A 19,785-nucleotide genomic window follows, 5' to 3' on the forward strand; every position below is an offset into this window, starting at 1 on the left:
AATACGACTTCAGCAATAGAGTGATCAATGCCTGGAAGACACTACACCTGACTCTGTGGTTTCTTCCCCAAACCCCAAAAACTTTACAGTCGACCTCTGCCCGTTTCTAAGAGGTCTGTAAAGGACATGCATAAGCGCAGCATTGTGCCTACCGTCCCTGTCCTACTGTCCTATTGTCCTCTTTTATCGTTACTTTTTACTTATGCTTATATAAACTATTACTATCCTATGCATGTTTGACAAATAAATAAATAATTAAGTAAAAAAATAAATATATATTTTTTTTAAAAATTAAAAGTTTTAAAAGTTTTAAGTTTTAAAAGTTAAAAATTGTTAAAGTTTAAAAAGTTTATTTTCCCCCCCAATTTTTTTTATTAATTTTCATAAAATAAACAGACACACATACAAACATTAAACATAAAGTGGAGGTGTATTTCCCCCGCTTCTTTTGAAAGTATACATTCAAGTACAGAAAAAGAATACATAATTGAATATATGTTAAATGTTAAAAGGTCTAGTAATTTTGGGTTAAGGTTTTACAAATCTTAAGTACAATGTAAATATTAGGTAAAATTCTTAATATGTAATATAGCATAGTCATCAAAAAATACCTTTAATGTAATCTTAGCTACTATACTAAGATACCATATTCATCAAACAAAACGTTTAAGCTAATTTCAACTACTATACATATATAGACCAAAATTCTTAATATGTTACTTATACATAAACTACTATATCATAATCATCAAAAAATGCGTTTAAACTAGTATTAATATTGTTATCACCTAGGTAAAAACAAATACAAAAAATTAACTAAAAATAAATGTATATATCTTATTTTTTCTTATCTATCCATTTATAAACATTGCTCCATGTTTCATAAAATTTAGTATCTTCTTGATCATTTAATCTTCTTGTCATCATGTCCATTTCAGCGCAATCTAGTATTTTAGCTATAACTTCTTCTTCCTTGGGGATTTCCTCCCCCTTCCAATTTTGCGCATATATTATTCTAGCCGCAGTTAATATGTGTATAATTAAGTAAAGAATTTCTTTCTTGTAAGTCTGATTGGTAACTCCTAATAAGTAAAATTCCGGGGTATTATCTATATCTTGCTTTACTATTTCTTTTAATATTTTCTCAATCATCTTCCAATATATTTTAGCTTTACCACATGTCCACCATTGATGGTAATAGGTTCCTATATCCTTCTTACATTTCCAGCATAATGGGGATGTTTTGGGAAACATTTTTGCTATCCTATTTGGTGGGAGATGCCATCTGTAGAACATTTTGATTTGGTTTTCTTTTAATGAAACTGATTTGGTCATTTTCCAGTTATTAATCCAAACTTTCTCCCATGTGTCTATGTCTATTTCCTTGCCAATATTTCTGCACCATCTTATCATAGTATCTTTTAAAGTCAACTCTATATTTTTATAAGCAATGAGAAATTTATATATTTTCCCTATCATTTTTATTGGATTAGTAGTAATTAGATTGCTTAAAAGATTCTTACTTTTATTAAAAATATAAAGAGTTTTATCCTTCTGGTATCTAGATCGAATCTGGGCATAATGCCACCAGTCTATTATTTTTAAAAAGTTTTAAAAGTTTTAAAAGTTTTAAAAGTTTTAAAAGTTTTAAAAAGTTTTAAAAAGTTAAAAAGTTAAAAAAGTTAAAAAAGTTTAAAAGTTTAAAAAGTTTAAAAAGTTTAAAAAAATTAAAAAGTTGCAAGCAATTTCATTTCCAGCAGCAGATAAGCTTTCAGTTCAGAGAGAGTACAGAATGGACAGAGAACAGAGTGGACTGAGCCACGCCGAGCCTTAAGCTTAGGTTTTCAGTTTCGATTCTCTGCACAGACTCAGAAGTGGTTAGCTCCCATTGGCTGATTTAGCTGCCATGCCTATTCATTGGCTGACCTTGTTACCACGGGCTCTCCCAGTTCGTGATTATTCTAATCACCTTGCTCTCAAAATAAAGTGGGGGTGAGGTTTTGAGCTGCTTGGCCTGACTCCTGTCTTCATTTACCTGAGGGCAAGACAAGAAGCAATGGGTGGAAACTAAACAAGGAGAGAAGTAACTTAGAACCAAGGAGACATTTCCTGACATTTAGAACAATTAATCAGTGGAACAGCTTGCCTCTAGAAGTTGTGAATGCTCCAACACTGGAAGTTTTGAAGAAGATGTTGGATAACCATTTGTCTGAAGTACTCTAGGGTTTCCTGCCTAAGCAGGGGGTTGGACTAGAAGACCTCCAAGGTCCCTTCCAACTCTGTTGTTGTTGTTATTTCTTCTAGATTAACGGTGTTGTCAGCAAGAACATGTCTTTGGAAGAGACGCGGCAGCTGATCGAACAGTCGGAAGGGAAACTGACCTTACTTGTTTTGCGGGATAACAGCCAGTTCTTGGTCAACATCCCCCAAGTGAGAGACAGCGATACAGAAAGTTCCCATCTGGACGGTGAGTGGGGAGACTCTGGGGGGGAAAAACAGGGTGGGAAAGGGGATGGGGGGGGAGGGAAGTGTACCGCATCCAGTTTTGGTCACCACACTATAAAAAAGACATCTGTTTTCTATGACCTAATGCATCTAATAGACATGCACAGTTCTTCATGATGTTGTAATTCATGAGCCTGCCAACATCATAGATAAGGCTGCAGTTATAGCGATACATGTTGTGAGAAGCTAGATAAAAGAATGTGCTTAATGGTGCCAGTCAGAACTCCCATCTTTTCTCATGATCTCATTCATGTCTGTTTCTGAGAACATGAACATGAACCTCCCAGGCCTACCAGAAGTCTGTAATTGCAAAGCCTGAACAAAACTCATGCTAACTTATGCTAACAGCATAATGGGAACTAATAAATAAATATTCCACGTGCGGTTTCCGGCATATCTGGGCATGCCCGTCCATATGACTTTTGATCTTCACAAGGAATACTACAGATTGCTACAGGTACAGTAGAGGATGGGGCACCGCTAGTAAACAGTGTGCTGCATGTGCAGCTTGCGTGTGTGTGCGTCCCAGTGTATTTTTGCTTCGTGTGCATGCACAGAAGCAAAATCTCATGTGTGAATGAAATTTCTGTGATTTTTTGCTTTCGTGTATGTGCAGAGGCAAAATATCGCTGAAATCTCGAGTACACGTTCTCTTGCGAGATTTCAGTGTGTTTTTACTTCCTGCGCATGCGCAGAAGCAAAATCACACTGCAACGCACACACACACAAGGGTACCAAAGCTTCACATGCAGCGCACGAGTAACAGCAGTAATGGCAATCCGCCCCCGCATTATAGCACTCTTCCAATATTTGAGGGGTTGACACAGAGAGGAGGGGGGTCAAACTATTTCCCAAACCACCCAAAGGCCAGACAAGGAATAACGGATGGAAACTGAACAAGGAGAGATTCAACCTAGAACTGCCTGCAGTTGCCATCTTATTTTTGGCTTTTTTGGGGGTATGATCTTTTGCCACTGTGCATGTGCATACATGCTTGGTGCGCATATGCCCATGAGGTGCCAGAGGAAGTGAACCGGCCAGCGTTCCCCGTAAGCTGCGCATGTGCGCACGCACGCGCCCCAAAATACCCCCCGTGCACCCTTTTCCACGGGCGTGCGCTCCCCATCCCCCTGCCAGCCCATGGGGGGGGGGCGGAGGCGGGGAGGCGCCGGCAATAGAAGGGAAGGGAGCCGCTGCCGCCTCTGCCTCCCCATGGTGCCTCCGGCCCCCTCGCACCCCTGGCCTCTCGGCCCTGCCCCCTGCCCACCTGATCCGCCCCCTCTCCTCCTCCTCTGCCTCCTGCCTTGGGGCGCGACTTCTCCCGCGGCGGTAGCTGCGGCTTCTCCTTCTCCACTTCTACACTCCCAGCCAGGGGGCTGCGAGAGAGGGTTTTCTCCGCGCGCTTCGGGAATGCCTGCCCCGCCCATCTTGCAGCCCCTTCGCTGGGAGCGCTTTTGTCCTGGACTTTCAGCAAGGGGGCTGCAGTAGAGGCAGGGCAGGCGTTCCCGAAGCGCTCGGAGAAAGCACTCTCGCAGCCCCCTCGCTGACACAGAGAGAGAGAGAGAGAGAGAGAAAGTAAGTGAGAAAGAGAGAGAGAAAAGGGGGGAGAGAGATAGCAAGAGAGAGAAGAGAAAGAAAGCAAGAGAGATAGAAAGAAAGAGTGAGAGAGAAAGAAAGCAATAGAAAGAGAGAAAGAAAACAAGAGAGAGAGAAAGAGAGAGAGCAAGAGGGGGAGAGAGAAAGAGAAAGAGAGAGAAATGACTCTTGATTTAAAGCATATGGTAAAAAGCACCCAAATAATAACAGAGAGAAAAAAACCCAGCCGTTTGTGTGTGTGTGTGAACTCTTGAACCATTTCCAATAGCTCACCTGTTATTGGAAATGGTTCAAGAGTTCACACACACACACATACACACACACACACAAGGGGGGAGGAGACAGGGATGGAAAAAGAGGAGAAGATAGTAATAATAGTAATAGATTTTGGTTTTTTATTATTAATTTCTTTTAATAAAAAAGAAGGGAATTTTTTTCTTATTTATTTATTTATTTATTGATTTATACATACATACATACATACATACATACATACATACATACATACATACATACATACATACATACATACTTCTATGCCGCCCAGTCCCAAAGGGACTGCCACTCAGACACTATACTTTTCCGCCCATGCCGAAAAAAAATTAGAGGGAACGTTGCAACCGGCAGCGAGGTAAGTTAGAACCCACCCCTGGTTTGTAGTGGCCATTTTGGAATGGCCATGGTGGTTTATAGTAAGCCTAAATCATGGTTTGTAAAAACATCCAGACAAATCACTTGAGGACTTTCTGCTTGTTACAAATTTATCAGATTCATTTGCTTCTAAGCAGAGGAATATTTATTGGAACAAAGTGTCTGTCTTGTATAATTCTAGTTACTTTTCTGTTTTGTTTTTTTTAGATATATCTGATCTTGGTTCAGACATCTCGCCTCCCCCTCCTGTGGAAAGCGCACCACACTCTCCTCAGTCTCCGACAAGGGATTCTCTCCGGTAAGAATCTCTCCGTAAGGCTTAATTGGTTGGCATTCTCATTAGAGATGCTATAGCTGGGTTGCAAAAATAATCCAGGTTAAATAACAAAATTAGAATGAGAGATTTCAGGGTCTCTTTGCTGCCATCTGGTGGCCCACTGAATTCTAACAGTCCTGGTAAGGGCATTTTTCCATTGTCCAATTTTAAAGCTAGCAATTCCAACTAAGTGGCATAACCTGGTTGATCTAAAAATAGCTAACCTGGATTGGGCTCTGTTGCATGAAGAGTACTAGAAAATTCCAGGGCTGGGATGTTGAAAAAATCATGCTTTTTCCCAAAAAAAACTTTCATGGCTCTGATATCAATAACAGTTGTAAACTTGAAAGGAGCATTGCTTAATTATAGATTATAAAATCTATAATTTTGTAAATTATTTTATAAATTTTATAATTTTATAAATAAATTATGCATAAAATCATAGCATTGGAAAGGGTTATTTTGCTTCTCAAATGGAGCCCCTTGCAGTAAAAAAGGTTGATTTGAAATATGTTCAAGTTGGATAGAATCAAGTTCTCTCTCTCTCTCTTTTTTTAGCTGCAGATTCAGGGTTCTCTAGCCACAGTTATGACCCCGTAATCCCTTAATTTTGGTTACAGTTAAGACAACTGGGTAAATCTGAGCATTTACTGGACGGATAGCAGATTTTTTTTTTCTTTGTGCCCTGATAGAGAAACATCTGCTACTACCTAGGACTGAACTCTCAACCTTTCAAGTGGGAGGCGAGAGTTTTCACCACTAGGCTACCACATTACTTACATTCTCCCACCACAGTATTAAGAGCAAACGGATAACCAGGGTGATGGAAAAGTGAAGGGCAAGACCTAGGCATGTTTTGCAGACAGTCCTCAATTTTTGACTGATCAGTTAACGAATGCTTGAAATTAAAATGTATATATATCCCTCCCTTCCTCCCCTCTCTTCAGCATAACTTTGAAATTGGGCAGTAAGTAGCTGTTGAGTGATGCATTTAGCTTGTTGTGTATTCAAGTTTCTGGCTCTCATTGTCAGTGGCCTAGATTTATGAAACGTATTCTTTTATTTGTTCCCCTCTTGTATAGTGATTTTGCTGTCTGGGCCGTTTGTTGGGTTTAATTTCACGGATTTGATTTTGAATTTAATTCTGCTCCAATTCTCTAATGTTCTTTGTGTTGATACATAACGATGAAGCCGAAAAACCGGAAACAAACCAGCCAGTCATAATTGAACTTATAAATTAGAGTCTCCCACCTTGACAACTTTAAGATTTGTAGTCTTCAATTCGAAGCTGGCTGGGGAATTCTGGGAGTTGAAGTCCACAAATCTTAACAGTTGCCAAGACCTCTGATTGAAATAACGATTGCAAAAGACACCCTGGAGTTTGTGTGTTTGTGTTTATTAGATTTGGATGCCGCCCCTCTCCGTAGACTCGGGGCGGCTCACAACACAATAAAAACAGTTTATAACAAATCTAATAATTTACAATTTAAGATATTTAAAAAAACCCATTATTAAGCAGACATACATACAAGCATACCATACATAAATTGTATAGGCCCAGGGGAGATATTTCAGTTCCCCCATGCCTGACGACAAATGTGGGTTTTAAGGTTTAACTGGTTCCAGAGAGTCGGGGCCGCCACAGAGAAGGCTCTTCCCCTGGGGCCCGCCAACCGACATTGTTTAGTTGAGTGCTTTGAGATATGGTTGTTTCCCTCAAATTTTCACTCGGGGTTTTGTCTTCTTCTCTCATCCCACCCACCTGGACAGATCAAACAGGGATTACAGCAGACAAGAGACAGCAATGGATGAGTTGCCTTCACCCCCAGTTCTTAGTAAGTGCCTTGAACATAGCTTGATTGTTTCCTGGTTGCTTATTTGTATCCTATGACAATCATTAAGTGTTTAACCTCATGATTCTTGACAAATGTCTCTTTTTCTTTTATAGAAACATAGAAAACTGACGGCAGAAAAAGACCACATGGTCCATCTAGTCTGCCCTTATACTATTTTCTGTATTTTATCTTACAATGGATATATGTTTATCCCAGGCATGTTTAAATTCAGTTACTGTGGATTTGCCAACCACGTCTGCTGGAAGTTTGTTCGAAGGATCTACTACTCTTTCAGTAAAATAATATTTTCTCATGGTGCTTTTGATCTTTTATGTACTAAGAGCATCTGCACCAGAGACAAATTCCGTTTGTGTCCAGTCACACTTAGCCAATAAAGAATTCTATTCTATTCTATTTATTCCACTCTATTCTATTTTCTATTTTCTATATATATTAAGCAGGAAGAGGGAGATTGTGATCCCGCCATATAGAGCGCTGGTGAGACCACATTTGCAATACTGTGTTCAGTTCTGGAGACCTCACCTACAAAAAGATATTGACAAAATTGAACGGGTCCAAAGACGGACTACAAGAATGGTGGAATGTCTTAAGCATAAAACGTATCAGGAAAGACTTAATGAACTCAATCTGTATAGTCTGGAGGACAGAAGGAAAAGGGGGGACATGATCGAAACATTTAAATATGTTAAAGGGTTAAATAAGGTCCAGGAGGGAAGTGTTTTTAATAGGAAAGTGAACACAAGAACAAGGGGACACAATCTGAAGTTAGTTGGGGGAAAGATCAAAAGCAACATGAGAAAATATTATTTTACTGAAAGAGTAGTAGATCCTTGGAACAAACTTCAAGCAGATGTGGTTGGTAAATCCACAGTTACTGAATTGAAACATGCCTGGGATAAACATAGACCCATCCTAAGATAAAATACAGAAAATAGTATAAGGGCAGACTAGATGGACCATGAGGTCTTTTTCTGCCGTCAGTCTTCTATGTTTCTATGTTTATTCTATACATTCTAATCTGTTCTAAATGTTCATGCGACCATGGGGATGCTGCAACGGAGATAAATGTGAAAAATGGTCCCAGGTCACTTTTTTCATTGCCGTGGTAACTTTGAAGTTGACGGTTGCCTGTATTTTACAATTCTTATTTCACATTTTCTATATCTTTTGTTTTTGTTTTTCTATCTCTTGTTGTACCGCATGATTCTTGACAAATGTATAAATTTTTTATTATTTTTCACACCTTACAGAGATTCCAATTTTTATACCTCAAATTAAAATGTAATACAATTCAATTGTATCTTTTTGTATCTGAGAGCGTATGTACCAAAATAAATTCCTTGTGTGTCCAGTCACACTTGGCCAATAAAGAATTCTATTCTATTTTATCGAAATGTGAGGTGAATGTGCTATATGATGAATAAATACTTTTTCCCCCATTTTTTTTTCAATTTTTTCTCACCAAAACAAACATGCTTATAATTTCATATATCTTCAATACAGCTCAAACATATGTCTTCTTTTCAAACACAATTTCATATACATATTCACAAATCCATACCCTGGTCTTTGATATGTTTCTTAACGTATACTGCCTTCTTTTCTAATTTCATCATCCGGATAATCAAACCATCTACCACTTACTTTTAACATTATGTTCCCTTCATCTGATAAGTATATATCTCTAACTTCTTAAAGCAAAACTTCAGAAGAGAAGGATTTAGGGGTATTGATTTCTGACAGTCTCAAAATGGTTGAACAGTGTGGTCAGGCAGTAGGAAAAGCAAGTAGGATGCTTGGCTGCATAGCTAGAGGCATAACAAGCAGGAAGAGGGAGATTGTGATCCCGCTGTATAGAGCGCTGGTTAGATCTCATTTGGAATACTGTCTTCAGTTCTGGAGACCTCACCTACAAAAAGATATGGATAAAACTGAACGGGTCCAAAGACGGGCTACAAGAATGGTGGAAGGTCTTAAGCATAAAACTGATCAGGAAAGACTTAATGAACTCAATCTGTATAATCTGGAGGACAGAAGGGAAAGGGGGTACATGATCAAAACATTTAAATATGTTAAAGGGTTAAATAAGGTTCAGGAGGGAAGTGTTTTTAATAGGAAAGTGAACACAAGAACAAGGGGGGCACAATCTGAGGTTAGTTGGGGAAAGATCAGAAGCAACGTGAGAAAATATTATTTTAATGAAAGAGTAAAATCCTTGAAACAAAGAGTAGATCCTTGAAACAAACTTCCAGCAGACGTGGTTGGTAAATCCACAGTAACTGAATTTAAATATGCCTGGGATAAACATATATCCATCCTAAGGTAAAAATACAGGAAATAGTATAAGGGCAGACTAGATGGATCATGAGGTCTTTTTCTGCCGTCAGTCTTCTATATTTCTATGTTTCTAAACAAACATGCTTATAACCTCATATATCTTCAATACAGCTCAAACATATGTCTTCTTTTCAAACACAATTTCATATACAAATTCACAAATCCATATCCTGGTCTTTGATATATGTTGCTTAACGTATGCTGCCTCCTTTCCTAATTTCATCATCCAGATAATTAAATTATCTTCCAATTAATTTTAATGCCAATGTTCCCTTCATCTGATAAGTATATATCTCTAACTTCTTAAATCCAGGCCATAGTAATTCCTACTTACCTTTTTTAAAAATTTTCCTATTAACTAAGAACCCTTACCTCTTGTCAAATCCACATTTGATAAATAATGGATTGTTTTTACCCCCTTCCAGATCCTGAGGAATCCACCACCAATGAATACAATTTCCAAGGGAATAATTCCATTATGCCAAACAATGGGATTTCGGGGTAAGATTCCCAGGGGGCAGACTCTTTTTAGCATGGCAGCATCGGGAGTGTGGATTTGAACCGTATTCCGTCTTTGCAGGTATAGCCCCGATTTGAAGGTGGTGCGTTTCGTCAAAGCCAAGAGCATCGGGCTCCGTCTTACGGGCGGGAACGACGTCGGGATATTTGTTTCCGGCGTGCAGGAAGGCAGCCCGGCGGAGCTGCAAGGCATCCAAGAAGGCGACCAGATCCTTCAGGTATCTCACTGGTGTGGAACAACTAAGGAACCATCTCTGATCTGGGTCTGGAATCTTGGTGATGTGCAGAGGGATCACTGGCGCCAAATGAGGAAACCAGAAGTAATGGGAGGAATGTGTAGGGAGCCAGTTTGGTCTTATGGTTAACGCACCAGGCTAAAAAGTGAGGAAATTCTGAGTTCTAGATCTGCCTTAGCCATAAATAGGAAAGTGAACACAAGAACAAGGGGGCACAATCTGAGGTTAGCTGGGGGAAAAGATTAGAAGCGACGTGAGAAAATATTATTATTTACTGTAAATAGTAGTAGATGCTTGGAACAAACTTCCAGCAGACGGTGGTTGGTAAATCCACAGGAACTGAATTTAAACATGCCTGGGATAAACATAGATCCATCCTAAGATAAAACACAGGAAATGGTATAAAGGCAGACTAGATGGGCCATGAGGTCATTTTCTGCCGTCAATCTTCCATGTTTCTATGTTTCTATAAAAGACAAATGTCTTTTATAAATGAGACCACATTTGGAATACTGTGTTCAGTTCTGGAGACCTCACCTGCAAAAAGATATTGACAAAATTGAACGGGTCCAAAGACGGGCTACAAGAATGGTGGAAGGTCTTAAGCATAAAACGTATCAGGAAAGACTTAATGAACTCAAGTCTGGAGGACAGAAGGAAAAGGGGGGACATGATCAAAATATTTAAATATGTTAAAGGGTTAAATAAGATCCAGGAGGGAAGTGTTTTTAATAGGAAAGTGAACACAAGAACAAGGGGACACAATCTGAAGTTAGTTGGGGGAGAGATCAAAAGCAACGTGAGAAAATATTATTTTACTGAAAGAGTAGTAGATCCTTGGAACAAACTTCCAGCAGACGTGGTTGGTAAATCCACAGTAACTGAATTTAAAGATGCCCGGGATAAACATATATCCATCCTGAGATAAAAATACAGGAAATAGTATAAGGGCAGACTAGATGGACCACGAGGTCTTTTTCTGCCATCAGTCTTCTATGTTTCTATGTTAATAAATATCCCCTCCTTCCCCCATATCCCGCAATTCCCCACAAAATACAATTGATAAAGATAGTTAACAATCACAAGCCCAGGATGTAAAATATTGCCCTTCCCCATGGCCACGGAGCAGCCTTACTCCTATAGATAAATAAATGCCCATGGTTGCTTTTGAATCAGAGTGTGATTCAAACGAATCATTTTGTTTTGTTTTATTTATTTATTCATTCATTTGTCCAATACACAAATACATAGGAAGAAAAATAGACATGTAGTAATATATATAAGGGTAAAAGTGAACTTAGAGGAGAGGATATATGAAAGAAAGAAAATATATATGATATATGAGATAAAGGAGAGACAATTGGACAGGGGACGAAAGGCACACCAGTGCACTTGTGTACGCCCCTTACTGACCTCTAAGGAACCTGGAGAGGTCAATCGTGGAGAGTCTAAGGGAGAAGTGTTGGGGGTCAGGGGTTGACACAATTGAGTCCGGCAATGAGTTCCACGCTTCGATAACTCAATTGTCGGCCGTGACTAGGTGTTAACACTCAAGCCTCCAGGCCTGCCGGCAAAGCCAGGTCTTCATGGCCTTTTGGAAGGACAATAGGATGGGAGCAGTACGGACATTGGCTGGGACAGCCACAGACAAGGCGTTGCCCTTGGGGCCCACCAACCTGCACTGCTTGGTTGACGCGACCCGGAGAAGGCCAACCCTGTGTGATCTAATTGGTCTGTGAGAGGTGAGAGATAATCACTTTAAGATCAATAAAGATGGGTAAACGAGGTGGCCTTTTGCCCCTTTCTCTTGGCAGGTGAATGAGAAGCCCTTCCAGAACTCGACCCGCGAGGATGCTGTGCAGTACTTGATGGAGTTGCTCCCAGGGGAGGAAGTGACGTTCCACGTTCAGAACAAACAGGACAGTAAGTGATTTATTTACCTCTCACTTGTAGATCTTATATCCCTCCTTTACAGTAATGGGCAGCCAAAATCTTTACTGCTACACTGTGGGTGTGGCTTATTTTGTGGGTGTGGCTTGATATTCATGTGACTGGGTAGGAGTGGCTTGCCGGCCATGTGACCAGGTGGGGAGTGGCTTGAATGATCATCATCGTTTAAGTGAACTGTTAAGTCCTCGACTTACAACCTCACCAGGGTCACTTTCTGGGGTGACAATTTGCTTTGCGTTTCCCACGCTGTCCTTCCTGGGTCGCCCCCCCCCATCTCAGGCTGGGTAGCTAGGCGAACGGGTGCCAATTAGCTGTTGAGAAAAGAGGGGGGAGGAAATGGCCCCCCTGCAACTCCTGCCTGTGATGATTATACCAGATTATTTATTTATTTATTTATTTATTTATATTTATTTATTTATTTATTTATATTTATTTACTTATTTACTTATTTACTTATTTATTTATTTACTTACTTACTTACTTACTTACTTACTTACTTACTTACTTACTTACTTACTTACTTACTTACTTACTTACTTATTGGATTTGTATGCCACCCCTCTGCGTGGACTCGGGGCGGCTAACAACAGTGGTAAAAACAGCATGTGACAATATCCAATATTAAAACAGCTAAAAACCATTATTATAAAACCAATCACACATACAAACATACCATGCATAAATTGTAGAAGCCTAGGGGAAAAGAATATCTCAGTTCCCCCATGCCTGACGGCAGAGGTGGGTTTTAAGGAGCTTACGAAAGGCAAGGAAGGTGGAGGCTATTCTAATCTCTGGGGGGAGTTGGTTCCAGAGGGCTGGGGCCGCCACAGAGAAGGCTTTTCCCCTGGGTCCCGCCAAACGACATTGTTTAGTTGACGGGACCCGGAGAAGGCCCACTCTGTGGGACCTAACTGGTCGCTGGGATTCGTGCGGCAGAAGGCGGTCCCGGAGATATTCTGGTCCGATGCCATGAAGGGCTTTATAGGTCATAACCAACCTATATCTAAGGAGCTTTCATAAAGAAGAAGGGGTTAAACTATTCTCCAAAGTACCTGAAAGCAGGATAAGAAGCCACAGAGGGAAACTAATCAAAGAGAAAAGCAATTTATGCCGTGAGTATTGGAGGTGGTGACTCTGAAAAAAATAGAATCGAATTCTTTATTGGCCAAGTGTGATTGGACACACAAGGAATTGTCTTTGTTGCATATGCTCTCAGTGTACACAAGGAGGATAAAATAGATTCATCAAGAATAAAAAGATACAACACTCAGTGATAGTCAAGGTTACTAATAAGCTATCAAATAGCAGTGTTCCAATATCTCAGGATTTGCCACAAAGAAGAAGGAGTCAAGCTATTCTCCAAAGCACCTGAGGGTAGAACAAGAAGCAATGGGTGGAAACTAAACAAGGAGAGAAGCAACTTAGAACTAAGGAGAAATTTCCTGATTGTTAGAACAATTGATCAGTGGAACTGCTTGCCTCCAGAAGTTGTGAATGCTCCAACACTGGAGGTATTTAAGAAGATGTTGGATAACCATCTGTCTGAAGTAGTGTAGGGTTTCCTGCCTAAGCAGGGGGTTGGACTAGAAGACCTCCAAGGTCCCTTCCAACTCTGTTGTGGTTGTGGTTGTGATACATGTGATACATACAGAACATAGTTTGTTGGCTACGAATAAATTAACTGTCTTGAAATGGCCCTGGGTTGGGCCTTGAGGCAAAAAAGGAGCTGTGACGTTCCTTCAATATACCAGGGTGATCCAACAGAAAGAACATATAGCCCCTCCCTGGTACAAAGCTGAAGGGATCAGATCTGGTGGCCTAGAGGTTAATTCTCTGCCTTACAAGGCAGAAGCTGCCGGATCAAATCCCAGTAAGGGTATGGCTAGCTGATGAGGCCAGAACAAGGCCAAAATAGTTCTATCCTAGTCTCCCTTAATTTAAAAAATTCAGCAAAAGCATTTTATTATTATCATTATCATTGTCTCTTCTCCCTAGTTTACAAGAAGATGGTCAAATCCAATTTGGGAGACTCGTTCTACATCCGCACCCACTTTGATTTTGAGAAGGATACGCCGTCCGCCCTGAGCTTTACGCGGGGAGAAGTCTTCCATGTCGTCGACACAATGTACCGGGGCAAAATAGGAAGCTGGCTGGCTCTGCGGATGGGAAAGGAATTTCAAGAGCTGGACAAGGGCATTATCCCTAACCGGAGCAGGTAGAAACGTATCCTCCGTTTTCTGCAGGGGAAGATTGTCGACTTTTTAAAAAGATTTTTTAAAAAGAGATCAGACAGTCATTTGTCTGAAGTGGCATAGACCAGGGTCTCCTGCTTGAGCAAGGAGTTCAATCAGATGACCTCCAATGTCCCTCTCAATTCTGACGCCTTAATACAGTTCCTCATGTGTAGGGTTTCCCTCCTAAGCAAGGGATTGGACTAGAAGACCTCCCTTCCAACTCTGTTGTTATTGTTGTTGTTGTTATTATAATTATTATAATTATTATTATGTTGTGTGGTGACCCCCAACCATAAGTATTCTCCCAACAAAGCTTTAAGCTTTCGTGGTTGGTTTTAACCAGCTGCTTTAATTGGGAGAACAAGGTGGCTTCTATTACTTCTCATCCTCCTAATCCTGTTCTGATAGATAGATAGATAGATAGATAGATAGATAGATAGATAGATAGATAGATAGATAGATAGATAGATAGATAGATGATAGATAAACAAACAATATTATATGTCTTTGCTTCATTTTCCTTTTTTTTTTCTTGTTTCTCTCATCGATCCTCCGATACCAACTTTCCCATATGCCGTAATATTCTGAGTTTTTTTGTCCTCTTAGTTCAATAGTTAATTTGTCCGTTTCTGCGCAATCTTAAGTTCTCTTGATTATTAAATTTTCCATAGGTAATTGGGGAATTTTCCAACATTGAGCAAACGCGAGTCTTGCAGCCGTTGTAATATGTAATATCAAATATTTAATATTTTTTATATTGATTTCAATCAATCAACAAACAAACATATATAGAAACAAATTCATTCATTCATCATTCATTCATCATTCATTCATCATTCATTCATTCATTCATTCATCATTCATTCATTCATTCATCATTCATTCATTCATTCATCATTCATTCATTCATTCATTCATTCATCATTCATTCATTCATTCATTCATTCATCATTCATTCATTCATTCATTCATCATTCATTCATTCATTCATTCATCATTCATTCATTCATCATTCATTCATTCATTCATCATTCATTCATTCATTCATCATTCATTCATCATTCATTCATCATTCATTCATCATTCATTCATTCATTCATTCATTCATTCATTCATTCATTCTATAGTTGTACCTGTGATCTGTTATAGCCAGTTGCGTACTTTTAACCAATACATCCTTGTTTTGGATCCTGGCCTTTTTTTTATCTCAGGGCAGAGCAGTTCGCCAGTCTGGAATCAGTTCTCAAAGCGACGTCCAAGACCCCCAGTGCTTTAGGGGCTCGAGCAGAGTTCTGGAAACTACGAGGTTTACGTGGAGCCAAACGGATGCTGCGCAAAAGCCGGGAAGACCTTTCAACCCTCACCAAGCAGGGCCACTACCCACCTTACGAGAAGGTGGTACTCAAGGAAGGTAAGTGCTTGTTAGTAGCGGAGGAGGAAGGCATTCTTCTTTGGCACTGGGTGCCAAATGAATTTCCCTCAATGAATTCTTGAAGGATTAGTAATACAAATAAAGTTCTTTCATGTTCCTTAATTCATTATTCTGGCCTATCTGTGCCCTCAAAAGCTTTTACAGTCGTCAATGCTGGTTGTGTAATATTTTTTTGTCAGTGTGCTAGTAGTTCTGGTATAATAATAATAATAATAATAATAATAATAATAATAATAATAATAGTCTGGAGGACAGAAGGAAAAGAGGAGACATGATCGAAACATTGAAATATGTTAAAGGGTTAAATAAGGTCCAGGAGGGAAGTGTTTTTAATAGGAACACAAGAACAAGGGGACACAATCTGAAGTTAGTTGGGGGAAAGATCAAAGGCAACGTGAGAAAATATTATTTTACTGAAAGAGTAGTAGATCCTTGGAACAAACTTCCAGCAGACATGGTAGATAAATCCACAGTTCTGAATTTAAACATGCCTGGGATAAACATATATCCATCCTAACATAAAATACAGAAAATAGTATAAGGGCAGACTAGATGGACCATGAGGTCTTTTTCTGCCGTCAGACTTCTATGTTTCTATGTTTCTAATAATAATAATAATAATAATAATAATAATAATAATAATAATAACAACAACAACAACAACAACAACAACAATAGTAGTAGTGGTAGTAATAATAATAGTAGTAGTAGTAGTAGTAGTAATAATAATAATAATAATAATAATAATAATAATAATAATAATAATAGCAACAACAACAACAACAGAGTTGGAAGGGACCTCGGAGGTCTTCTAGTCCAACCCCCTGCTTAGGCAGGAGACCCTACACCACTTCAGACAAAGGGTTATCCAACATCTTCTTTAAAACTTCCAGTGTTGGAGTATTCACAACTTCTGGAGGCAAGCTGTTTCACAATTTAATTATTCTAACTGTCAAGAAATTTCTCCTTAGTTCTAAGTTGCTTCTCTCCTTGATTAGTTTCCATCCATTGCTTCTTGTTCTACCCTCAGGTGCTTAGGAGAATAATTTGACTCCCTCTTCTTTGTGGCAACCCCTGAGATATTGGAACACTGCTATCATGTCTCCCCTGGTCTTTCTTTTCATTAAACTAGTGTTATATTAAACTAGTGGTATATGCTTTCTGAAAAAGTTTGCCGCCAGGCCTGGGGCCATTAGCTCTCTCCCCCCCCACGACCAACGAAAGTGTTTAGAATAAATTATTGATTGAGTGAATGATAAATGAATGTTTTTAGTTTTTAGGATTTTTTTTAAAAGTCTTTTAACTGCTATTAATTGGATCAAATTGTTTTATTATGTGTTCTGTGTTTGCTGTGAGCTGCCCCGAGTCCACGAAGAGGGGCGGCATACAAATCCAATGAATGAATGAATGAAAGGAATGAATGAATGAACTCAATCTGTATAGTCTGGAGGACAGAAGGAAAAGGGGGGACATGATCGAAACATTTAAATATGTTAAAGGGTTAAATAAGGTTCAGGAGGGAAGTGTTTTTAATAGGAAAGTGAACACAAGAAGAAGGGGACACAATCTGAGGTTAGTTGGGGGAAAGATTAGAAGTAACGTGAGAAAATATTATTTCACTGAAAGGGTAGTAGATCCTTGGAACAAACTTCCAGCAGACGTGGTTGGTAAATCCACAGTAACTGAATTTAAACATGCCTGGGATAAACATATATCCATTGTAAGATAAAATACAGGAAATAGTATAAGGGCAGACTAGATGGACCATGAGGTCTTTTTCTGCCGTCAGTCTTCTATGTGTCTATGAATGAATGAATGAATGAATGAATGAATGAATGAATGAATGAATGAATGAATAAATAAATAAATAAATAAATACTGTATTCTAGCTTCTTTATTTCAAGTCTCCCAGGCAATACTTGCTCTGATGCCTTTCTCCTGATCTCCTATGGACTAGAAGCTTGATTTGCAACGTGTCTTTTCTCATGCAGCCACTTTTAAGCGTCCTGTGGTGATCCTGGGCCCAATTGCTGACATCGCCATGCAGAAACTGAGCACGGAGATGCCAGATCAATTTCAGATCGCAGGTGAGTGTGCTTCAAGGATGGGTTTCTCTTACCGTCCCTACTGGTTGGGAAGTGTGCACATCGCCCACATTTATTTATTTATTCATTTATTCATTCATTCATTCATTCATTTATTAGATTTGTATGCCGCCTTTCTCCTCAAACTCGGGGCGGAGAACTCATCCCCGGAGAGGGGCAGCATACAAATCCAGTTAATAAATAATAATAAATAAATAAATAATATAATAAATAATAAATAAATCACATCAAAAAATCCGTGCATGTGTGCTACATCCGGGTACTGACCAGGGGCGGATTACACTTACCACGGCTACCAGTGTGCTTCCCACAGAGCTCCACGTCCCCGGTGCGCATGTGTGCGTCTGTTGTGGTTGGCTCTGGGCAGCTCCTGCAACGGGGAATTTGGATGTTGGCTTAGGAGAGTCCTCAGGTCTTATTGCCATCAGCTTCTGACAGTGAGGATTCCTTGCCAAGGTCAGATGCTGGGGAGAGAAGAAGAATCAAATAGAGAGATGGATGCAGCCAGCCCATTAGTTAATGGCCCCATTAGTGGGTCATCAGACTCAGAGGAAGAGGATCGGCGGATAGATGCCAGAATGCGCAGGCTCATGGCTAGAAGGGACCAACTGCGCAGGTATCGTTGGAGATAAGGAAGAACACCTGTGGCTGAGGCAATTAGGCTAATGGGATTGCTGATAAATTACGAGCATTGCAGAGAGCGCATGTGGGAGTTTATTCATTTGGAGAAGGATACGTTGTGTTTGTTTTGTGCCAATGGTTGTTAAGTGTTAATGGTTTTTTATGTATGGTTTGTTAGGTTGTGTGAATGTCTTTTATAAGAAGGGTTTTAATTGTTTTTTAACATTAGATTTGTACATTGTGTATTGTTGTTGTGAGCCGCTCCGAATCCTCTGAGAGGGGCGGCATACAAATCTAATAAATTATTATTAAATAATAATAATAATAATAATAATAATAATTATTATTATTATTATTATTATTATTATTATTAAGGAGTCGTTGTACGTCCCTGTTTGAGCAGTGTTGTTAACTTCGATCGGTCGCTAAACCAATCGTCGTAAGTCAAGGACTAGCTTGTATTCTCACATCGCTTCTCCTTCTCCCTTTCTCTACGGTTCCAGACAGTGTTTTGAGAGAAGGTGGAACATCCAAAGTGATCAAACTGGACACCGTGTGGCAAGTTGCAAAGCAGGTGAGAACACGAAGGGTTTATTTATTTATTTGTTTGTTTGTTTGTTTGTTTTTTAATTTGCTTATTTATTTATTTATTTATTTATTTATTTGCTTATTTATTTTATTTGTTTTGTCCAATACACAATGAGGGTTTTAGTGGGTATATAGCTATATACACATAGTAAAATACATGATGAAGGTTATAGAGGAGATACTCATAGTAAAATATATCTAAGAAATAATAAAGAAGGTATAGTAATAGAACATATCAATGAAAGAATAGAAGAAGAGATATAGGAATAGAAGAAAGGTATAGGAGATATAGGACACTTGTACTCGCCCCTTATTGACCTCTTAGGAATCTGGAGAGGTCAACCGTAGATAATCTAAGGGTAAAGTGTTGGGGGTTTGGGGATGACACTATGGAGTCCGGTAATGAGTTCCACGCTTCAACAACTCGGTTACTGAAGTCGTATTTTTTACAGTCAAGTTTGGAGCGGTTAATATTAAGTTTAAATCTGTTATGTGCTCTTGTGTTGTTGTGGTTGAAGCTGAAGTAGTCGCCGACAGGCAGGACGTTGCAGCGTATGATCTTGTGGGCAATACTTAGATCTTTATTTATTTATTTTTATTTATTATTTGGATTTGTATGCCGCCCCTCTCCGAAGACTCGGGGCGGCTTTAAGGGGTCTTAATTCTAAACTTTCTAGGCCCAGGATTGAAAGTCTAGTCTCGTAGGGTATTCTGTTTCGAGTGGAGGAGTGAAGGGCTCTTCTGGTGAAGTATCTTTGGACATTTTTGAGGGTGTTAATGTCCGAGATGCGATATGGGTTCCAAACAGGTGAACTGTATTCGAGGATGGGTCTTTCTAT

The 19,785-nt window shown here is 39.4% G+C and overlaps 1 protein-coding gene across 2 annotated transcripts in view; it reads left to right on the forward strand.

Annotated features, from left to right (window-relative positions):
* TJP3 (tight junction protein 3) overlaps window positions 1-19,785 on the forward strand; it is a 91,399-nt gene that overhangs the window by 61,542 nt on the left and 10,072 nt on the right. For both annotated transcript variants that reach the window (XM_070745593.1, XM_070745585.1), the window contains exons 7-16: window positions 2,305-2,467; window positions 4,960-5,050; window positions 6,839-6,903; window positions 9,687-9,762; window positions 9,842-9,998; window positions 11,831-11,939; window positions 13,962-14,181; window positions 15,412-15,611; window positions 17,624-17,719; window positions 18,862-18,932. In XM_070745593.1, the coding sequence (XP_070601694.1) occupies window positions 2,305-2,467; window positions 4,960-5,050; window positions 6,839-6,903; window positions 9,687-9,762; window positions 9,842-9,998; window positions 11,831-11,939; window positions 13,962-14,181; window positions 15,412-15,611; window positions 17,624-17,719; window positions 18,862-18,932 (1,248 nt within the window). The remainder of the gene's footprint in view (window positions 1-2,304; window positions 2,468-4,959; window positions 5,051-6,838; window positions 6,904-9,686; window positions 9,763-9,841; window positions 9,999-11,830; window positions 11,940-13,961; window positions 14,182-15,411; window positions 15,612-17,623; window positions 17,720-18,861; window positions 18,933-19,785) is intronic.

Source organism: Erythrolamprus reginae, chromosome 1, assembly GCF_031021105.1.
Source record: "Erythrolamprus reginae isolate rEryReg1 chromosome 1, rEryReg1.hap1, whole genome shotgun sequence".
In the NCBI taxonomy this organism is placed as follows: Eukaryota; Metazoa; Chordata; class Lepidosauria; order Squamata; family Dipsadidae; genus Erythrolamprus; species Erythrolamprus reginae.